Below are 24,589 nucleotides of genomic sequence, written 5' to 3' on the forward strand. Positions count from 1 at the left end.
GACTACAACTCTTACCTTTCTCCCACAGCAATAACCCAAGCCCTGCATGACTGGGTCGATCTCCTGCTCAAACACCTCAGCTAGTTTTGAGCAGTACTTGTAGACCCTTGATGTCTTGCGGTTGTAGAGCCAAGCATTGTTGAACATGAGCCAGATGTCATCCACATATTGCCATGGCTCCTGGTACTGCCCGGTGTCCAGCTTCCGCTTTATGGTTGACAGGTCAATAGGATTCTTCACAATGTCAAAATAATCCTAATAACCCAAAATTTAAAACATGGATTACTTTTTAGGAGTCCTATGGAATTTATAAAACAAGACAGTGAAGCAATATACCGGAATGCCGAGCAACATCGGGTCCACAGGCTGGCGAAAGGGCAGAGATTCTGGATCTTGCCTGTACAGTGATTCTAATGTGGGCATCAAGGCCTGTCTCAGCTCTTCTGGCTTAAAAACTGTGGACAGGACAGTGCTTTAGTCTTTCAAACTGAAAATCAGATGAACAAATAAGCAACAAATACAGCTTTAAAAAAAACCCATTTACTCTTCTTGAACGTCTGTGAAGACTGAGTGGACGAAGTTGTACTGGTAGCATCACCGTTTTCCTCCTGCTTGGCTTCTATCTTTACTTCTGGTTTCTTATCCTCTGTCTCCATTGGCTCCTGCTTAGGCTCTACATTCTCTGGCTCCTCCTTCTTAATAGATACTGGCTTTACATCTTCATCCTGAATTGGAATTTAACAGTTATCTGTAATGAAGGCTAACTTCAATTCAATTTTATTTATAACGCACTTTTAACAATGGACATGGTCACAAAGCAACTTTACAGAAATCTGATATAAAATTTTAATTTATCCCTATCGACTGAACACCACAACATGCAAATCTGAACCAATCATCATTCGGAAGAAATGAAAACAAGATGTCTGCAGTTATCTTTAAGTTACTTTTTAAGATGTTTTACTTTGTAAAAATTTTATTATAGAGCTAATCTGCAGTGGTGTCTTAAGTACAGCCTTGCAATAAATGCAGTAAAAGAAGTATAAACAGCCGTAAACGGCACTCTGCAGGGTGTAAAATGCATGCTGAAAACAGATTATATAAAAGTGGCCATGTTTTTGATGCAATTCAATGATGATTAAAAACCAATGAACAGATTAACAGAACAATGCAGCACACCACATTTCAGTTCAATTGGACTTTTGGTTCATGAGAAACAGGTTGTTTTTTTTAACTTAACACTGAACCCTATGAACATGAATAGCGCCCATCAGTGGCTGATGACAGTGAGATTACATCAGCTATTAGTAGATATCTCCCTGAACTTACCATTCAAGTTTCATGATGATAGTTTAATGGAAACTCTTCATGTGAGTTGACAGTTGATTATTGACACCCTTGCAACATACTACATTATGTAATATAATATATGTAAATGCAGGGTATCTTTACCAGTTGTTAATAGACAGGAAGTGTTCTACCACTTTACTAGCTAGTCTTTACATTCTAGGGATGATAATGGATAGCGATCCATCCATCCAACACTGTAAACCAGCAGTGACCTAAAAAGAGCCATCACTGAAGCTTGTGAAGAAGGCAAAATTTCCCCATGGGCAGTATATTACAGCAATTAATTATAGTTTAAGCACAACTTATCTGATTAAAAGTACAGCTGTAAGTGAGGTGTAGGACACCTTACACATGCGACAGAAAGCATAATAATGAAACACAATTGACACATCTTAAAGCAATATGACTTAATTAAATTGTTCACTAAAATGAGTATTTCATCCCCTTGAAGCAACACTGGAGTCAGTAAAGTCACAGCCCTCTGTTACTAAGCCAATGATTTATTATCTGTGTGTTCACAATTAATTATAAGTCTTACTACATGAACGATTATTGATATGATGATATCAGCTGGATGGATCACTAACTACTAACATGCCAAAATTGCAAAGGCCAGCTAGCCTGGTAGACTGGTAGACTTACTGTCTATTAACAACTGGTATAGATAACCTGTATTGACATACATTACATAATGCAGTATGTTGCAAGAGTATCAATCAAAAACTATCGACAAACAAAAAAAAAATCAATGACTCACATGAAGAGTATCTGTCGAGTGTCCGTGCACAAATAAGCCATAAGCATGCCACTGGACCACCGTAGACAGTCAGGGGTATACCCCCCACAGTCTCAAAATCCTGTGGGAAACACTGGAGGGTCACACTCCGCTGAGTAGTTTGACACCAAAATTTTGTACATAGGACGAAAGTCCTAGGACAAGTTCTCAAAAGTCCACAATCAGTTTTAGTAAAGAAGAAAAACAAGAAGAGGAGGAGGAGAAAAAGTAATATAGCCACAACTGGCAATTTGCAGATGCCAACCACTGTGTGCAGACTGCAACACAGTTAGCTAGTTCTAACTAACTTGCATAGACCACTATCGCACACTGATCAAGATTATTTTGGACTCATTCCAAAAAATTGGCCTTTTAAATTGATACTATTAGAAGATGATGAAAGGCCTCATTTTTGTTTTACTAATGGATAATGTGTGCATTTTGTTATATTTTCCTCAAATAAATTAATTAAAAATTAAATTTCCTCAAATCATCCTTATGCCTGAATTTCAGGGAAATATGAAGTATTGAAGTAAATGGACTCTATTGTGGTCTCATAACATTCTCTATAATAAGTACTGAATCACTAGTGGGGAGATTACAAACTGTTCTCAAACATGAGGTCCGACTGTGTGTGTGGGGGGTTGACCCAGTGCATATGCGCCACCTGCAAATAACATTGCAGCTGTTGTGTGTGTGTGTGTATATATATATATATATATATATATATATATATACACATATATATATACACACACACACACACATATATACACACACACACACACACACACACACACACACACACACACACGTACACACACTACAATATCACAGACCATAAAAACACACTGCATCCATGCACATTTCTCAAGTCAACACTACTCTTTAAATACAAGTAGCAGCAGAATTCACTGTAACAAACAGGAAAGTCACTAATCCCCTCACAGCAGCATTGAGTTTGATGCTCATAAATGGCACACTTTTGATTGGTCAACCCAGTGAAACACATTTAACGGGACCAGAGACTCTTGAAAACACACAATTCAGCTGATAAACAGACTGTCTCGTTTTTCCTGGTGATGTATGCACACAAACAGAGCCCAGGATCCAAAAGTCTGTCATTTGCTGAGTATTTGTGTTTGGACCCTGAAGAAGAAGAATCCTAAAAGCAATAGAGCCCCCTAATAAGAAAAATCCTAACAAAAAAGGGTCACACGCACTTTATGCTTGGATCCATATAAATAATAAAGGGTTCCAGCACTTTCAAGTAAATGGACCTATTTGCAAAAATCTCAGATAAATACGGATCCACAGACATGTGGAACAGCAACAATTAATTCTTAAATCTTCAGCTGTGCATACTTCATACCTCTGTTTTGAGTTTAGGTAGCTTCTTGCCATTTTCAAGGTCTAGTTCATCCTCTTCTGGCACGGCTTTGCTCACAGCAACAGTAAATTCTGGTTGGGAGTGCATCTCGGCTACAGATGCAGGCGTGGGGACTCGGTTATCCATGTTAGCTGCTGCCTGATCAAGCTGTTGAGTTACAGTCATGAGGAAGAATTAAGCAAAAACCTAATCACAACGAATGACAACTGATAAGGGAAACATGGACTGTGCATTAACAATGTTTAGCCTCTTTCAAAAACATTACAAGATGAATAGATGGTTAAAGTAACATGGTCAGCTGAACAAGCCTCCGTCACAGTGCTGAAAGACCTGAACATTAATGGCCACATTGCGCTTTACACATTGTTACTCTTACCGGAGTGGCAGGGTGCTGTGCTTTCTCAGAGCGTGGCTGCTGTATCTGAATGGGAGGCTCTGGCTGGGGCAGAGAAGGGAGTGGCTGTGAGGGGTTGGGGGAGGAGCAAAGGCTTGATGGTGGGTGGGGTATGTGGGTTGTTGAGGCCTGGTTCCCAGCAGACACAGGTGTGGAGGGCTGAGCCATGTGCTGTAGGTTAGGGCCTACAGGGGTGGAGGCAGGAGGTGGAGGGGTAGAGCACATAGCAGGCTGCGGAGCCAGGGAGCCAAGAGCATTCAGGGAGAGATTAGAGTTCTGCTGCTGAGGCTGCACAAAAGATACACAGACACGTGGACTGTTAAGGATACAATACTTACAAAATTGTATGCATCCAGACTTGGGGGAGGGAGACTGGATAATATAACACATCTACAACTCTTATCAACAGAGGATCAAACATCAGGTGTAACAGATTAAAGGAGCTACCAACAGACAGTTATGAAAGTGATGGTTTTGATTCTAAAATCTAATTGGCTGAACCGTGTTCAAAGCAGTTCGGCCACAGTTATATCCACAATACACCTATAACCACATCACAGGGAATGAATTCTTTATTAAGGCACCAGGTCTTAAACCCATAATATTGTTACACTAATGCCTAGTGGACTCTGCAGAAAATCTCAGAAATGCTGTGCTCCTCACATTACATAACTTACTACCTGCCGATGTTCGTGAAGGTACGCACACTACACGAGTGCTTATAGACAAGGCTTGCACATACTCGAGGTTTCGCTTGAAGAGAACATGGGCAAAGCAAGGCTAATCCTCAATTTCCACTTCCTCATGAAAATAAATGTGAGAGCTGTATCATGTACTTCTGCACTATGTTTATAGAAACAAGATAAAGACAAGTAGAACAGGGTAGGTGTCTCTGTTGCTAACAACATTTCAGCTTGATGTGACTTTGACCCTGTCTGGATCAATTCCAAAATCTAATCAACTCATCTGGTGGTTACAATGATAATAATAATAATAATTATAATTCTATATAAATCCTACAAACATTCAACAACTTGAGATATCATCCTAATGAGAATCTCAGACAGACGCACACACAGACAGACGGAGGAATGGACAATCTGAAAACTTAATGCCTCCTCCACCTAGTGGCAGAAAAAATGTGAAGGAAGGACTGGATGGTGAAGATTAGCTGCAAGGAGAGTTGGAAGTATAGTAAAAAGAATCATAGCTATTTTTATGTTGTGCGTTTCCTGGAATCATGCTGTGTATGTTTGAAAGCAGATGAATTTAATTACCTCTCTGACTTTTTTTGGCTGTTTCTCATCACACAGTCCGTACAGGATGTCTCACTGAATTATTTTGTGATTGTTGCGGCCAAAAATGCTTGATTTTGCTGCAGCTTTTCTCAAAATTTGCAATGCAACTTGCAGAGGTTTTTTTTGTGTTTGCGAAATTGCAATTGCACAAAATTGTTTTGCACGGTCTTTCACAGTGATGTTTGTTGCCAAATGAGACCTCTGAGCTGTACTTCCATAATTTTTTAGTCTACTTGATCTGGAAAAATAATATGCCATTAATTAAAACAATTTAATTCATCTTGTTTGAGGTATGTTTCACAAAGCCAGAATGTTCAGCTATTAAACAAAAATTGTTTTGTAATATCTATGATTTGTTTATTTGCTGCGAAGTAAAAAAGCCAGGTGAGCATCGTCCAAGTGTGGTGATTAAATAATTTTTGCCAGGGGTTCTATAAGATTGCTATTTATTATTATATTATTTATTATACATTACTGTTCTGCTTTATAAGCTTATTATTATTAGTGGTGCTTGCAAAGTATTACTATTGTTATTGCTCATACTTATGATGTTGGCTTCACAAAGCCAATATACTGTTCTGCTTTACAAGCTTATAATTATTAGCTTATTATTATTATTATTATTATTAGCTTATTATTATTATTATTATTATTATTATTATTAGGGGCCAAGCACAGAAGGTGCGTAGGCACCTATTGTTTTCGTTAGTTTTCTTATTATTACTATTATTCCGCTCGAGCCTATGACAGCCCATAGAACCACTTGAGGGAAAGTTATGAAATTTGGCACACAGATAGAGGACAGTCTGAATCGTTAATTCGGCAAACTCCAACACTATTACCAACAACTGTCCAAAGTTGCTCTCGTGTTTATGCTAATAACATTTGAACCGTAAGGGCTAGAAACAAAATTTCCCTCTGATTCCTTGGCTCAAGACAATTCGATTGCACACCATGGATTAAATTTCCACCATTTTGAATTTTCTGAAAAATCTACTTTTTTTTTTTTTTAAAACTCCTCCTAGACCATTTGTCCGATTTTTACCAAAATCGAATCACATCAACAACAACAATTATTATTATTATTATTTATTATTACGGACAAAATTTCGTTGTGCAACTCATCCCGCACCGTTTGTGCTATGGATATGAATGAGGGCTCAAATCAACCAGCTTATTGAGGAGAGGTGGTGCTATGACTTTTATAAGCGATCTGACTTACAATGTTCAAACCGCAGGCCAATAAATAAATAAATAAATAAATAAATGAAAACAAAATACAAAAATAAATACATTTTTTAAAAAGGGCACGTTTTTGACCTATACAGAATGAATGGGGAATAAAACACTGGTGTCTCAGCTTGGATGTCGTTCAGCTGACATGCTTGTATCACATATCCTCTCGTACATCTTAGGGGTTAGACCTGGTATGTACACATTGTGTTTCAGAATTTTCTCCAGAAATGTCTGGAAAATGGCATTACTCTGGCCCCACTGAAAATAATAGGAAAATGTAGACCCCCCCCCCAACTCCCACACCGTCAGTGACAGAGACATGAACGATGTGTCCGAGTGTCCGGCTTGGTCCAGAGAATCAGGAAATCTCATTTGGGAATTGATCCCACATGCACATCGTATGGAATTTCTCATCGGAATTCCCAATACACACTAACGTAAGATAAATGGAGTCCAAAGGAGCACAGAGGCCAACAGAAGCGCTCCACAGGAAATATACGGCACCTAACTAGTCCCGCACCCTTTGGCTCACAGACACAGATCACGGGTAAAATCACTCAAAATTCTCGGGATATGCGTGCAATTACTTTCCTCGCCATTCCCATGTATGTGTCGTGTCATGTATTTCATGTGCCAGTTGAAATTTCCCCCATACACACTCACTGAGAAATCAGTAGTAGGACCTAACAAGCAACAAACTACTGCAGTCATGTCATACGTCAAAACGATCGACTCACTGAGGAGAATACCATTATGGGGGATGACAATACCAAATCTGGTTATTATTCTTCTGAGAACCAAATTTCTAAATGCTACTCCTCCCTAAGCTTTCAAGCTACATGCACCAAACTCACCACTGACTTTCAATCTGTTGACTCGAGTTGCTACGACTTTTCTTACTGAAGCTCAAAGTAGCCAAAATTCCCACTGACTTTCACAAAAATATGACTGTTATAACTCCTTTAGCTTTCAAGCTACTTCCACCAAACTCAGCACGGTCCTTCAGGCTGTTCAGACTTATGCTTAATTTTTTTCTAACTGATCGCAAATGTTAATGTACAGCTGCACAAAAAATACCTTACGCTGGTTATGAGATGGCTGGAGCTACAATTGCTAGCATTACTGTTACTCGTTAACAAGGTCAGGAATGCTTGCAAAATCAGAAATCAGGTCTGAATATAAACCTAATGAGTTAGTAGCTGTAATTAAGCTCATTACAAAACGTAAATAAAACTATATAAACTACACATGCATTTGCTCGGCAGACACCACGTTTTCGACAGACATTTTACAATGGATATAAAAAGTCGACACACCCCTATTAAAATGGCTTTTGTGACGCCATTTTAACAGGGGTGTGTTACAAGATATGAAATGACATAAAACATGTAAGATCTCTTCTCACCTTTACTGTGCAACTGAAAAGTATACAAATAAAGTGAAAAATAATCAGAATCAATACAATATCCTAGTAGCATAAGTGTGCACACCCCTAAACTAAATTTGTTGAAGCACCTTTTAAGTTTATTACACCACTCCATCTTTTTGGGTAAGAGTCTATCAGCATGGCACATCTTGAATATTTTCCCACTCTTCCTTGCAAAAACATTCTAGATCCATCAAATTGTGAGGGAATCTCCTGTGCACAGCTTGCTTCAGGTCACCCCACAGATTTTTAAGTTGTATTCAGGTCTGGGCTTTGGCTAGGTCATTCAAAAACAGTGATCTTCTTTTGGTTAATCCATTCCTTTGTTGATTAGGATGAATGCTTTGGGTCACTGCCATGCTCAAAGTTGAAATTCAACTTCGAGACAACTGAAGGCTTTGCACTAAAATCAACCAGTATTTGTAGCTATTCAAGATTCCCTCAATCTTGATTGCCCCAGTTCTGGTTGAAGAAATGCTCTACAGCATGATGCTGCCACCACCATGCTGCACCATCTGCTTTTTGTTGCACAAAACATACCTTTTGGAATTGGTCTCATTAGACCATTATGCATTTTATTACATGGTTTGAGAGATTTAGACAGGCTTGGATATTTTTTGTGAGAAAGGACTTCGATCTAGCTACCCTACCCCATAGCACAGACGTGAAGAATGAGAGATTGTCATCACATGCAGAGAGTAATCAGTACTTGTAAGATATTCTTACAGCTCTTATAAATGTTGCCATTGGTCTCTTGGCAGTCTCCATTAAAAGTTTTTTCTTGTCCTTTTGTAAATTTTGGAGGTACATCCTGTTTTTGGTCATTGTGTCAATGTGGTGCTCCATTTTCTCCACTTGTTCAAATCATCTAATGTCCTGAGCGAATCCTTTTGACATCGAGAACCTGTACAGCCTTTACTTTTGAACATGAGATTGAATGACATCCCCAATTATAAAAGAGTGTACTCACTTATGCAACCAAGTTATTGTAACCTTTTTATTTTTCCCAAAAATGTTTGTTTGTACTTAATTTTTACATGTTGCAATTTCACACTGAGGGTGAGAAAAATTCTGACATGATTTACCTTGGTTTAATTTTTTCATCACAAAAACCTGCCATTTTAACAGGGGTGTGTAGACTTTTTATACCCACTGTAAATCCTCTGACTTGACAGACATTGTGATACTATCGTCACACTGGACAGCACTTTGAAAACCAGGATTTAAACTAGTGAAATACACGATATAGCCAAATGTTAGTGGACACCTGACAGTCCCACCCATATGTGGATCTTTCCCAAACTGCTGCCACAAAGTTTGAAGCACACAAATGTCTAGAGCATCTTTGTATGCAGTAACATTAAGATTTCCCTCTACTGGAACTACAGACCCTAGCCCAAACATGTCCCACTATAACCATGACACTGGGCACAAAGCAAAATCCATAAAGACATGGTGCGGCAAGGTTGGTGTGGAAAAACTTGTGGCCTGCAAAGAGGTCTGTCCTCAACACCACTGATCACATTTGGGATGAATTGAAACTCTCTTTTTGGGATTGGAATACTAGGCGTCCCCACCCAACATTAGTGCCCAACCTCACTAATGCTCTTATGGCTGAATAAGCATAAATCTTCATAGACATGTTCAAAAATCTAGTTGAAAGCCTTCCCAGAATAGTGATGGTTACAATGGAAAAGGGGGCACAAAATCTTGAATGGAATGTTCAAAAAGCAAATATGGGTATCATTAGTCAGGTGTTAACATACTTTTGGCCATGTCATGTATTGTAAATAATGTTTTTTGCCCATATCCCTATGCCCCGACTGTGAATAATTGTTTTTTAATTAGTTATTCCTTCCAGACACAGAGACCTTTTTTATTTCCGATTTTTGAGCCATCCCGCCTCCAAACAGAAAAGCATCCTTCACTTCCCCTCACCTGTGTGCCACCGGCCTGTCCTGCTTGCTGAGCAAAGTTCACATTTATACCCCCTGTAGAAGTTGGGAAATGTGTCTGGTTCATAAACTGGTTCTGGTTGGGGGTCTGGCCCACCATGTTGTTTGCATGGCCTTCCATCATGCCCTGAGCTTGCATCATCCTCGAAGGAGACATAACCATCTGCAAAGTGAGAAAAGGATTGATCAGCATAACCCTTATAAAAGGGTTACACTTACAGAGTACTTATACAGCAACACATTAAAAATTACTGCAATATTACACAAAGCCTGGAATTTAAGTTTAAACCCAGTACTGAGTTGACATATGTTCCAGATTCTAAAGTGGAAATTAGCAGCAGAAAATGGGATGGAGGGAACTATTCACCGGAGAAACAGAACTCATGTTCAGTTGTGGCAGGTGGCTCATGGGGGAAGCTGCACGGGATCCTACTGGGGACTGAGACATCGGCACATTCTGCATCGCCATGGGATTGAACTGATTCATCCCTGCAGGACAAACAGAGGTATGACCATCATGTTTCAAGCATATCTGGATAGCTTAGACAGAATCTCTCAGTTCCTTTATTTAAAAAACAAAACAAAAACAAAAACTGTCAACCTGAATGTAACTTGTAATAAAATGTTTAGGGAAAAAAATATTTCTACACTATATTAGACTAGTACTACTTACTTACGGGGTCTGCCAAATAGATATTTTAGATCAATATGATTTCTGCAAAACAGTGGAACTTGAGAAGCATAGGACACCCACACAAATTTTTCTCTCAATTTTTCAATCTTCCTAGTTTATTTTTCTACATCTACAGTGGTTTCCTCCCAAGCCCTTGTGAACCTTTTCTCATAGTTAGCGTTTTACCAGTAATATGTTGACATTATTAAATGCTGTCCTTTCCTTTGGAGCCTTTCACTTGCTTAGACAGGCATGGTGCTAGATGAATAGCTAATTCTGACCAAATGGCCACAGTGCAGTACAAAATACACCGTAATTTGTGTTCTGAGCATGGTTAGGAATGTACTGCAAATTCATAATCAAAAGTCAATTTCCATATTCTCAGGTGATAAATAAAAAACCTTACGCAGGAACCCTGGGTTTAGCCAAAACTACAAACCCAGATCCATCCAGTTGTCAGTGCATGCATGGCAGGCTCATCACTAAAGCATGTAATTCTCCAAACCCCAAATAAAATCTGTGTACAAGTACCCAAACACCCGACCCCGGTTTTCTCCTAATTTTAGTTTATGCCAATTCTCACTCACCAGTTAGGTCTCCCCTATCTTACCACAGCTACCAACTGGGGAGTGTGAAGGCCATCACATGCTTATTATGAGACGCGTGAGGCCAGCCAAAGGCATTTTTATCAAACCGCTGCTCATGCTGTATAACAAGGTAGCGTAACAGTCTGAGGAATACTCCCCCGTTTCATATGCGGGAGCTCAAAGACAACCAAGATTGTCTAGTGTCCCTGTAATTGGCAGGGGAATGATGATGCCAATATTGGCTGTGGCAAGGTTGTGATTCAAACTCGCAATCTCGAGACGATGGGGGCAAATGCTTTACTGTTGTGTCACTCAAGAGCAGGAAGAGAAATTAAGGGTCTTCAGCACAAGGGGGATATCCCACATATGACTCCTTGAGAGCATGGTGGATGGATAGTGCCTAGTTCATTTCAGAAACAGTCCTATAAGCTTAAAAGCTCCCAGCATATATTGTGATGGGGTTCTTGTACTCCTGAAGGGCCGAAAACCCACGTGCGCAGACAGCCTGGCCAGGGGAGCCACACCTTCAATTCATCAGAGACAATGAGTTTGTTCTGGAAAGATTCCTAGCACATTTCAATCAGTACAGAGAGCAATAGTGGAAACCCTGGTCCCAGGGACTTTCACTTTTGGGGGACTTGGATGGTTCGACTGCTGAGAGGTTATACAGCTCCACTAGGAAAAACCATACGCAATCTTAACTCGACTTCTGAGATTTCCTTAATTCCAAATGCCCTGAGTGGGTTACTGTCCAAGCATGTGAGAAAGTGCTGACACTACCTAAAATGGGAAGGCGCAATAATGATTGTCAAATTTTGGGGTGGTGACACCATAGAAAGTATTCCCACTGAATCTAGATTCAGTGCGATGATTCTTATGATCTAGTTTCCTATTAGGAATCTTCCCCTTTCGCAGTGAGACTGGGCACTGTGTAATAACTTAGAACATGGCATTTTTTGTTTGAACTCACCCATTTTTCAAGTAATCAAAAATACGGGAACACGTCACTGACAGGTTTCTTGTTGCCCAGATGTGCCCTGTTAGACTGATCATTTAAACAATTAATAACATTCAATGTCTACTCTTGGTTTGAGCCCTAGGTTTAGTTTGTGATAACTGCATTTGTTGTTATACAGGATAAACCCACATTAAAGGAGTCATATCATGATTTTTAATGTTTTCCTTTTGTTTGGGTGTGTAATGTATCCATTTGTGCATGTATAAGATCTGCAAAGTCACAAAGCTCAGTCTCCCCCAAAGGGATCTATTTTATCTAACAGAGAACACTGCTCCAGACCTACCCAAAACACCTTGTTTGAAGTCCAGATATTACTTCAGTGAAGTAACACGTTTATGTCACAGCGTGCACTATTAGCATAATCGTGCCCAAAGGCAGGCACGACGACAGAAGGCGAGGCTTCAGTGAATCAAGGCACCATGTCGTGAAGACGCTATGTGTTTCGGTGCAAAAGCAAAACCCCTTGGTTTAGCCTTCCGAAAACAGATGAAATTATGAATCGGTGGTTACTGTTTATTTATAATGTCTTTTATGAAGGAGAGGCTTTGGAAACCAGAGCGTTTCAGGCAGTCTGGGAATAGAGGTACAGTAAGGGAAAGAAGTATTTGATCCCCTGCTGATTTTGTACGTTTGCCCACTGACAAAGAAATGATCAGTCTATAATTTTAATGGTAGGTTTATTTGAACAGTGAGAGACAGAATAACAACAAGAAAATCCAGAAAAACGAATGTCAAAAATGTTATAAATTGATTTGCATTTTAATGAGGGAAATAAGTATTTGACCCCCTCTCAATCAGAAAGATTTCTGGCTCCCAGGTGTCTTTTATACAGGTAACGAGCTGAGATTAGGAGCACACTCTTAAAGGGAGTGCTCCTAATCTCAGCTTGTTACCTGTATAAAAGACACCTGTCCACAGAAGCAATCAATCAATCAGATTCCAAACTCTCCACCATGGCCAAGACCAAAGAGCTCTCCAAGGATGTCAGGGACAAGATTGTAGACCTCCACAAGTCTGGAATGGGCTACAAGACCATTGCCAAGCAGCTTGGTGAGAAGGTGACAACAGTTGGTCCGATTATTCGCAAATGGAAGAAACACAAAAGAACTGTCAATCTCCCTCAGCCTGGGGCTCCATGCAAGATCTCACCTTGTGGAGTTGCAACGATCATGAGAACAGTGAGGAATCAGCCCAGAACTACACGGGAGGATCTTGTCAATGATCTCAAGGCAGCTGGGACCATAGTCACCAAGAAAACAATTGGTAACACACTACGCCGTGAAGGACTGAAATCCTGCAGCGCCCGCAAGGTCCCCCTGCTCAAGAAAGCACATATACATGCCCGTCTGACGTTTGCCAATGAACATCTGAATGATTCAGAGGACAACTGGGTGAAAGTGTTGTGGTCAGATGAGACAAAAATGGAGCTCTTTGGCATCAACTCAACTCGCCGTGTTTGGAGGAGGAGGAATGCTGCCTATGACCCCAAGAACACCATCCCCACCGTCAAACATGGAGGTGGAAATATTATACTTTGGGGGTGTTTTTCTGCTAAAGGGACAAGACAACTTCACCGCATCAAAGGGACGATGGACGGGGCCATGTACCGTCAAATCTTGGGTGAGAACCTCCTTCCCTCAGCCAGGGCATTGAACATGGGTCGTGGATGGGTATTCCAGCATGACAATGACCCAAAACACACGGCCAAGGCAACAAAGGAGTGGCTCAAGAAGAAGCACATTAAGGTCCTGGAGTGGCCTAGCCAGTCTCCAGACCTTAATCCCATAGAAAATCTGTGGAGGGAGCTGAAGGTTCGAGTTGCCAAACGTCAGCCTCAAAACCTTAATGACTTGGAGAAGATCTGCAAAGAGGAGTTTGACAAAATCCCTACTGAGATGTGTGCAAACCTGGTGGCCAACTACAAGAAACGTCTGACCTTTGTGATTGCCAACAAGGGTTTTGCCACCAAGTACTAAGTCATGTTTTGCATAGGGGTCAAATACATATTTCCCTCATTAAAATGCAAATCAATTTACAGTGAGGGAAAAAAGTATTTGATCCCCTGCTGATTTTGTACGTATGCCCACTGACAAAGAAATGATCAGTCTATAATTTTAATGGTAGTTGTATTTGAACAGTGAGAGACAGAATAACAACAAAAAAATCCAGAAAAACGCATGTCAAAAATTTTATAAATTAATTTGCATTTTAATGAGGGAAAAAAGTATTTGACCCCCTCTCAATCAGAAAGATTTCTGGCTCCCAGGTGTCTTTTATACAGGTAACGAGCTGAGATTATGAGCACACTCTTAAAGGGAGTGCTCCTAATATCAGTTTGTTACCTGTATAAAAGACACCTGTCCACAGAAGCAATCAATCAGTCATATTCCAAACTCTCCACCATAGCCAAGACCAAAGAGCTCTCCAAGGATGTCAGGGACAAGACTGTAGACCTACACAAGTCTGGAATGGGCTACAAGACCATTGCCAAGCAGCTTGGTGAGAAGGGGACAACAGTTGGTGCGATTATTCGCAAATGGAAGAAGCACAAAAGAACTGTCAATCTCCCTCGGCCTGGGGCTCCATGCAAGATCTCACCTCGTGGACTTGCATTGATCATGAGAACAGTGAGGAATCAGCCCAGAACTACACGGGAGGATCTTGTCAATGATCTCAAGGCAGCTGGGACCATAGTCACCAAGAAAACAATTGGTAACACACTACGCCGTGAAGGACTGAAATCCTGCAGCGCGCGCAAGGTCCGCTGCTCAAGAAAACACATATACATCCCCGTCTGAAGTTTGCCAATGAACATCTGAATGATTCTGAGGACAACTGGGTGAAAGCGTTGAGGTCAGATGAGACCAAAATGGCATCAACTCAACTCGCCGTGTTTGGAGGAGGAGGAATGCTGCCTATGACCCCTGGAACACCATCCCCACCGTCAAACATGGAGGTGGAAACATTATGCTTTGGGGTTTTTTTCTGCTAAGGGGACAGGACAACTTCACCGCATCAAAGGGACGATGGACGGGGCCATGTACCGTCAAATCTTGGGTGAAAACCTCCTTCCCTCAGACAGGGCATTGAAAATGGGTCGTGGATGGGTATTCCAGCATGACAATGACCCAAAACACATGGCCAAGGCAACAAAGGAGTGGCTCAAGAAGAAGCACATTAAGGTCCTGGAGTGACCTAGCCAGTCTCCAGACCTTAATCCCATAGAAAATCTGTGGAGAGAGCTGAAGGTTCGAGTTGCCAAACGTCAGCCTCGAAACCTTAATGATTTGGAGAAGATCTGCAAAGAGGAGTGGGACAAAATCCCTCCTGAGATGTGTGCAAACCTGGTGGCCAACTACAAGAAACGTCTGACCTCTGTGATTGCCAACAAGGGTTTTTAAACCAAGTACTAAGTCATGTTTTGCAGAGGGGTCAAATACTTATTTCCCTCATTAAAATGCAAATCAATTTATAACATTTTTGATGTGCGTTTTTCTGGATTTTTTTGTTGTTATTCTGTCTCTCACTGTTCAAATAAATCTACCATTAAAGTTATAGACTGATCATTTCTTTGTCAGTGGGTAAACATACAAAATCAGCAGGGGATCAAATACTTTTTTCCCTCACTGTATAACATTTTTGACATGCGTTTTTCTGGATTTTTTTGTTGTTATTCTGTCTCTCACTGTTCAAATAAATCTACCATTAAAATTATAGACTGATCATTTTTTGTCAGTGGGCAAACGTACAAAATCAGCAGGGGATCAAATACTTTTTCCCCCTCACTGTACAGCAAGTGACAAATGTACAGTATATGACAAATAATGCGTTTTTTGAACATTAAAGCATGTTAACCTATTCTATTACACCCAATAAACAAAATAATTAATGTTTAAAAACATTTAAAAAATCATGATATGACCCCTCTTCCAGAGAGCTGTCTATGGGAGAAAATCAAGTCATTTTTAAGCTAAGAAAAGCAGGAAAATCTGAGCCATTGCACAAACACTGGGCATAGCCAATACAGCAATTTGGAATGTCCTGAAAAAAAGAAAGAAACTACTACCAACAACTAAGCTATTGAACACGTCACCCACAGAAAACCAACATCAGTTGGTTAATGGGCGGCTGTGGTGCAGGTGGAAGAGTGGGTTGTCCACTAATCACATTCTGGCTCCACATGCCAAAGTATCCTTAAGCAAGACAAGTTGCTCCCAATGGCAGGCTAGCGCCTTGCATGTGTGTTAGTGTGTGTATGAATGGGTGAATGATAAAGAGTATAAAGCGCTTTGTAGAACCGCTAAGGGTAAAAGGTGCTATATAAGAGTTGACCATTTACCATTTGATGACAAATATTGTGAGAGCTGTGAAGACACAGTCAGTGACATCAACAACTTCCACAGGGCATGGTTGAAGGTATCACAATCCGCCGTCCAATGAAGAACAGAAATATAGAGGCCATACCACAAGATGCAAATCACTTACTGACAATAAAAATCAGAAAGCCAGATTGGAATCCACAAAGAAATACAGGGATGAGCCACAAAAGTTCTGGAACCAAGATTAACCTCTACCAAGGCAATGGAAAGGCCAAAGTGTGGAGAAAGAAATGAATATGTTGACATAATTAAATTTTTGTCTACAACACAGATTTCAAACATTTCATCATACACCTGCAGATCAAAAGGTTTTTAGGATCATGAGAAACAGTTCAGTCAAGTGTCTCCAAACTTTTGACCGGTAGAGTGAGAGTGTGTGTGTGTATATGCATCATCATACATAAAGTTCATCGTAACTTTACACAGGACTGTCCTGTGCGTAGCGGGCTACGATCGGAAAAGGTGAAGCAGCTGAAAGCAACACTACCAAAACAACAATCTTTATTCACCAAACCGATCGCTGATGTCCAGCTCAGTGCCAACACAGTGGCAAGGAGAGTTTCCTTGCTTTCTTCTTTCAGATGTGATGGGACAGTTAGAACAGCACATGCAAAGGTGTAAATGGTTTTCATTTCAATGTGATGAATCAGTGGACTTGAGTGATACAGCTCAGTTGGCTGTTTTCGGTCGGATGGTTTTTGATCATTTTCCCACCATATGAGTTTATTTTATTATTTCATTTTTTTTTTTTTTTTACATTTCTTCCTCTGAAAACCAGCAGGCGATCTGCACTAAGGCTTTGATCATGTCATGACCGGTTGTTCCGATTATCAACAATCCAAACAACGCAGATGCTTCAAATTGTTTCTTGATGAAGTTTCTGCAGAGTAAAGCGATCTCCTCCTTCACACAGAAGTCAGATGGTTGAGTAGGAGTAAGGTACTTCACCACTTTATTTCCTTGCTGAGTGAATTTGAGGAACGGTTCAGTGATTTTGAAAGTCTTGAGCCATGTATGGCATTCATTACCAACCCTTTAATGGAGATAGACAAGAACATTCACCAAGCTGCCCTCAAAGCATCTGCTTTATTTAGATGTACATACCTTTGTGAAGCAGCGTTATCTGATACGGATGCGATCAAATCTAAATTCAGATTGCATAAGAGTGAACCTAAAAGCACACATACCAGCATATACCTCCCACGTGGAATCAATGCAGTGTCAGTCAGCTCATTAACTGTAAGAAACTGTGAATGCATTTCATGTCATACTTGTGGCCCATCATGCGCTTTTCTCATTTACCATGCACTCATTCATGTGGCATACATTTTAGTTCCGAATGTAGGCCAAGATTTGAAATGCTACTGCTGATTATATTCCAGTTTAATTTAGTTTGGTCTTGACTTTCATTAATGTATATACATAAACAACTATATGTGTAGACAACTATAGTAAACAAAGTGCTGTTTTACATAAAACTGTATTCTCTGATTCTGTTTTCTTCTGACTCCTTCAGATGTATTTCAGTTGGATTTTTGTTAATTTGAAAGTTATGATACATTATGTGAAAGATGTAAGTATTGTATGACATGAGTAGCTCTCAGCCACTTTAATTTTTTTGAAAAATGAAAAAAGTTTGGAGACCCCTGCTTTATATCTATGATATCTGTGTGTGACACACACACACCAATCAGCCATAATATTAAAGCCACCTGTCTAATATTGTGTAGGTCCCCTTTGCGCCACCAAAACAGCTCTGATCCATCAAGGCACGCACTTCACAAGTCCTCTGAAGGTGTGCTGTGGTATCTGGCAGTTAGATAGCCATTAGCAGCAGATCCTGTGGGTTGCAAGGTGGGGCCTGCATAGATGGGACTTGCTTGTCCAACACATCACACAAATGCTTGATTGGATTAAGATCTGGGAAATTTGGAGGCCAAGTAATGACACCTTTGTCAAGTTCCTCAAACCATTCCTGAACAATGTTTGCAGTGTGGCAGGGCGCATTATCCTATTGAAAGAAGCCATTGCCATTAGGGAATACCGTTGCCATGAAGGCATGTTCTTGGTCTGCAACAACGTTTAGGTAGGTGGTACGTGTCAAAGTAACATCCACATAAATGCCAGGACCCAAGATTTCCCAGCAGAATATTGCCCAGAGCAATGTTATTCCCATAGGGCAACCTGGTGCCATCTCTTCCCCAAGTAAGCAACGCAACCGGCCATCCACATGACGTACAAGAAAACGTGATTCATCAGACTGGGTGACCTACTTGCATTGCTCCATGGTCCAGTTCTGATGCTCATGTGTCCACTGTATGCTCTTTCGGCAGTGGACAGAGGTCAGCATGGGCACTCTGACCGGTCTGCAGCTACGCAGCCCCATACGCAGCAAGCTGCTATACACTGTGTGTTCTGACTCCTTTCTATCATAGCCAGGATTAACTTTTACAGCAATTTGTGCTACAGTAGCTCTTCTGTGGGATTGGATGGCCTAGCTTTCACTCCGCACGCGTATCATTGAGCCTTGGGCACCAGTATGTCGGTTGAGCTTCCTTGGACCACTTTTGGTAGGTACTAACCACCGCATAGCGGGAACACCGCACAAGACCTGCCATTTTGGAGATGCTCTGACCCAGTCATCTAGCCATCACAATTTGGCCCTTGTCAAATTCCAGGGTAAAAATGAGGTCCAGGAAGACATGGTTTGCCAAAGTTGGAGTGGAAGAACTTAAGTAGCCTACACAGAGCCCTGACCTCAACTCCACTGAACACCTTTGGGATGAACTGGAATGCCTACTGTGGCCTGCGTGCCAGACATAAGTGCCTGACCTAACTAATGCTCTGGTGGCTGAATGTGCAAATCCCCACACCCACACGCCATAATCTAGTGGAAAGCCTGACCAGAAGAGTGGAGATTAACAGCAAGACGTAACTAAATTTGCAATCGGATGTTCAAAATGCACATATTGGTGTGATGGTCAGGTGTCCATAAACTTTTGGCCATATAGTGTACATTTGTATGTAATATACTAAAAAACGAGAATGAGAAAGTACGTGTTAAGGATGGAAAATGGGCACATACCTTGAGGAACTTTCATGCGATTCACCATCTGATTTGACACACTGGACATAGGCACAGATCCATCTGGTGAGTTAAAGATATTTTAAAAGGGTAATAATAGCAGCTACCATAATACTAGGAATCCCAGAATAACTATAGATTTCAGGCAAACAAATCCATACTCACTTGCCGTCCGGGCAGCTTGTGCAGGTCCCATGGCATTAGGCTGGGGAATGCCAGTCTGCTGTACTCCTTGAGTACCCAAGGGAGGCTGTTTCTGAAGCCTTGACTTTCTCTTTTCTTCCAGCTCCTTCTGAATCTTGTATATCTTCTCAGCTAGGAAGTGGTAATACTCATCCTAAAAAAAATCCACGTTAAAAAAAATGAGAGCCCTGTGTAAAGATGATGGTTTGACCAACAAAATGTTGCAGGAGCTGTGTTTTTTTTTCACGGTCATGCAGATGGGGGTGGCTGATATGAAGATCATATTGCGGGACAAAGAAAGGCCATACAGATCAACATTGGACGTGCACTGCATGATGCATTTATTGCCTTCATTTGTATGTTCAGTATCTACTTGATCATGGTCAGGGTCACTATGATTTAAACTGCTTTTTTCTCTTCCAATTTGGTAATTTACCAATTCCTACCCAAAATCGTGCTCTCTCAATCAAACAACAGCTACCAGATGGGGAGGTCACGTCACACAGATGCACAACTAGCTTGAGATCTGGGAAATTTGGGGGCCAGAGCAACACCATGAACTTTTTGTCATTTTCCTCAAACTATTCCCCAATAATGGGACTCATTTATGAAGGCGGATACAAATGGATTTATGCGTAAATTGTTAGTATGCACGTTTACACAAGAAATTTGGTATTTGTAAAAATCCTATAGTTAATATCTTACTCCTGCTCCAGATTGTATGTAAATTTATGCAAAAGAAGACTAATTAATGTAAACGTCAACTTGAATAAGGTTTGTTTATGTGAACCGTAAACAAATGCCTCAGCTAATGAAAAATTATTATTATAATTCCTTAGATTTATATAGCACTTTTCTAGGCACTCAAAAAACTTTATATTGTATGGGGGAGGAAATCCCCCCAACCACCACCAGTGTGCAGCATCCACCTGGATGGATGTGACGGCAGCCATAGTGTGGAAGAACGCCCACCACACACCAGCTATTGGTGAAGAGGAGAGGAGAGTGATGTAACCAATTGAGAAATGGGGATTATTAGGGGGCCAGGATAGATAAGGGTTATACCCCTACTCTTTTACTATAAGTGTCCTGGGATTTTTTTAAATGATCACAGAGAGTCAGGACCTTGGTTTAACGTCTCATCCGAAATACAGTGTTGTTTTTACAATATAGTGTCCCCGTCACTATACAAAAGCATTAGTCCCCCCACAAACCACAGAGTGAGCACCGCCTGCTGGCCTCCCTAATACCACTTCCAGCAGCAACCTTAGTTTTCCCAAGGAGGTCTCCCATCCAGGTACTGACCAGACTCAACCCTACTTAGCTTCAGTGGGAAACCAGGCGAGAGCTGCAGGCTGATATGGTTCTGGCAACGTTACTGACAGCTGACAGAAGATCTGGAGCTCACTTTTTACTATTCACATTACACATTTTTAAATATTTTTACTTGCATAGTAGTGAGTCAAAATAATTTGCACTTCTGTTTTTCAAGCTTCACCATTATGATTCATTTCAAGTCAAAAAAACTTTCGCTTCTGTTTTTCAGGCTTTATGCTGATTTATCGTTTAATTTACGCACAACCTCAATAAAAGATTTCTAATAAAAGACTACATCATTTGAATTAAATGAAGCCACTGCCATCAGGGAATACTATTGCCATGAATGTGTGTACCTGGTCAGCAATGATGATTACGTAGGTGGAACATGTCAAACTGATGGACCCAGGGCTTCCTGCAGAACACTGCCCAGAGCATCACACTCCACCACCAGTGTGGTGCACTGTGTTGTGACACACTTTTCCCATAACCATCATTAAAATATTCTGTGACTTGTGCCACAGCAGCAGTTCTGAAGGGATATCGAATGGGATAGACATCCTTGCTTTGATGAACCTTAGGCACCCAACACCCTGTCTCCACCCCGTGGTTTGTCCCTCCTCGGACCATCTCTCATAACTGCTGATTGGGAGCACCCCATAAAGTTTTGCCGTTTCGGAGGAGCTCCAACCCAGTTGACCAAAACAATGTGACCTTTGTTGCTCAGGTCTTCATACCTGCCTATTTGTCCTGCATCCAACACATTGACTAAGATGAACTGACTGTTCGTTTAACATCTAATATATCCCAGACCTTGACATTTCACTAATGTTATGGCTCATTAAAAGGTGTGTATGCATCTACACACACACACTACGGCCTCAGAAGCACTGTGCTTGCACAGCTAATGAATATCAGCGCATACATACATTTTTAAATATACAAACATCGCTACATATACTAATACAGGGTAGGGTCTCCCTTTGCTCTCAAAACAGCCTCAAATATTCATAGCATGGATTCCACAAGATGTTGGAAATATTCCTTTGAGGTCCACGCTGACATGATTGCATCCTGCAGATTTTTCTGTGAATATTTTCATTGAATAATTTTTCATACTGTGAATCTCCCAATGTACCACATCCCAAAGGCGTTCTATTGGATACAGATACGTTGTCTGGAAGGGTCACTGAAGAACACTGAACTCACTGTCATGTTCATGAAACCAGTTTGAGATGACTTTGGCTTTGTGACATGGTGGATTCTCATGCTGGAAGTAGCTATAAGAACAAGGGTAAATTGTGGCAATAAAAGGATGTGCATAGTCAGCAACAATACTCAAATAGGCTGTGACTTTCAATTGCTGATTGATTGGTATTAATAGCCAAGTTTTGTGTTTAAGTAGAAAGCACCTACAATGGTCACAGGAGCAATGGTCACATATAACCTGTCATCAATTAAATGATTCTGATTAACCCCAATTAAAGATCATGTTTTCTGTAGGATTTTCTTGACATCTTGGTTTCAGCCAAGTGCTGAAGCCATCGTAAGCAAAGAGGATCTCGTTGATGACAACATTAGATGTACTATGGAACACTAAAGGCCATCATCAATAAGTGGAGAAAATTGGGCATGACAGTGACATTTTTAAAAACAGGGAGTTCCTTTAACATTGACAAAAGGACTAGATGAAAACCTATCAAGGAGGCTGCCAAGAGACTTATGGTAACATTAAAAGAGGTAGTAAGTACTAGTCACTCCCTGTGTGTGACAGCAGTCTCTCGTATTTTTCATGTCTGGGCTACAGGGTAAGATGGCTAGACAGAAGCCATATCTCACAAAAAACAACATCCAAGCCTGCCAAAATTTTGTCAAACCATCTGGCAAAATGCGTAAAAGACTGATAAAGAGCAAGGTAGAATATTTTGGGCGTAATTCTAACAAATACATTTAGAGCAAAAACAAAAACAGCTTATCATCCAAAGAATACCCATGGTGAAGCATGGTGACAGCAGCATAATGCTCTGGAGCTGCTTCTCCTGAGCGGGGACTGAGGTGATAGTTAATCCTATTTTAGTACAAAACCTGCAGGCCTCTATTATTACAGCTGAAGATAAAGACAAATTTCACATTCCTGCATGATCAGGAGCAAAGAAAAAAAAACAAAGGCAAAAGGACTGGCCTCAGAAGACGACGACTTTGGAATGGCCAGGTCAGAGCCCAGATCTAAATCCTATCGAAAACCTGTGAATTGACTTAGAGAAGGATGTGCACAGAAGATCCCCTCACAATTTAACAGATCTGGACCATTTTTGCAAGGAAGAGTGGAATATAATTGCCCAGACAAGATGTGCTAAGTTGGTAGACTCTTACCCAAAAAGAAGTGCTGTAGGGTGGCTCAATGCTTAAGGCTCTGGGTTACTGATCAGAAGGGCGCCAAGCTGCTACTGTTGGACCCTTGAGCAAGGCACTTAACCCCCTCTGCTCCAGGGGCACTGTATCATGACCCCAGCTTCCTAACAAACTGGGATAGGCAAAGACAAGAATTTCACTGTGCTGTAATGTATTTGTCACAAAGGTTTCTTCTTCTTCTTCTACAAGCAAAAGGAACGACAACAAAGTATTAGTTAAGTAGTGTGCACACTTAGGCAACCAGGTTATTGTATTTTTTCTTTTCCTAAAACATCTATGTTTTTCACTTGAATTTTATTAGTCACCATCAAATTAAAAGGTGAAAAAAGATCTAACATGATTCATTTTGGTTTCATCATTAAAATGTAGGTTTTTGTGTAAAAAATAAATGAAACCCAGACAAATCATGTTCATTTTCCCAGCCTTAACGTGAAATTACAACACATAAAATGTAAGTGAAAAACAATCAAACATCAGAAACAGAAAAATAGGAAAAATAAAAAAGTTACAATAATCTAGTTGCACAAGTGTGCTCACCCTTTTATAATTGGGGATGTGGCAGTGCTCGGAATGAACCAATCACATGTTCAAAAGTAATACACCTGTCATCAATGAAAATTATTCTGATTGACCCCAAATAAAGATCAGAGGATTCCTTAGGATTTTCTTGACATTATCTTGGTTTCATCAGACGGCAGAAACCATGGACTGCAAAGAGTTTACAAAGCATGTACGGTATCTCACTTGTATAAAAGTATTTCCAAAACATTACACATACCATGGAACAACGTGAAGGCCATCATCAACAAGTTGAGAAAACGGGGCACCACAGGGACGTTACCAAGAACAGGACATCGCAACAAAATTTACAAAAGGACCAGAAAAAAAAAACTTGCCAGTGAGGCTTAAGTGACTTACGGTAACATTAAAGGAGCTGCATGAATACCTGACACATACTGATTACACTCTGCATGTGACAACAATCTCCCATATTCTTCAAATGTCTGGGCTATGGGGTAGGATGACTAGACGGGAGCCTTTCTCCAAGCCCATACAAGCCTAACTCAAATCACCCCAAACCATGTGGCAAAATGTATTATGGTCTGATCAG

General features: G+C 40.6%; 1 protein-coding gene across 2 annotated transcripts in view; it reads right to left on the minus strand.

The window, feature by feature from the left end:
- The window catches only part of crebbpb (CREB binding protein b), a 99,927-nt gene that overhangs the window by 13,981 nt on the left and 61,357 nt on the right, over window positions 1-24,589 (minus strand). For both annotated transcript variants that reach the window (XM_053652818.1, XM_053652810.1), the window contains exons 10-18: window positions 19,732-19,903; window positions 19,567-19,629; window positions 10,192-10,313; window positions 9,808-9,987; window positions 3,892-4,197; window positions 3,498-3,662; window positions 545-725; window positions 337-455; window positions 16-255 (exon numbers count right to left, since the gene is read on the minus strand). In XM_053652818.1, coding sequence (XP_053508793.1) covers window positions 16-255; window positions 337-455; window positions 545-725; window positions 3,498-3,662; window positions 3,892-4,197; window positions 9,808-9,987; window positions 10,192-10,313; window positions 19,567-19,629; window positions 19,732-19,903 — 1,548 coding nt within the window. The remainder of the gene's footprint in view (window positions 1-15; window positions 256-336; window positions 456-544; window positions 726-3,497; window positions 3,663-3,891; window positions 4,198-9,807; window positions 9,988-10,191; window positions 10,314-19,566; window positions 19,630-19,731; window positions 19,904-24,589) is intronic.

The sequence above is a fragment of the Ictalurus furcatus genome, chromosome 2 (genome assembly GCF_023375685.1).
Source record: "Ictalurus furcatus strain D&B chromosome 2, Billie_1.0, whole genome shotgun sequence".
Classification (NCBI taxonomy): Eukaryota; Metazoa; Chordata; class Actinopteri; order Siluriformes; family Ictaluridae; genus Ictalurus; species Ictalurus furcatus.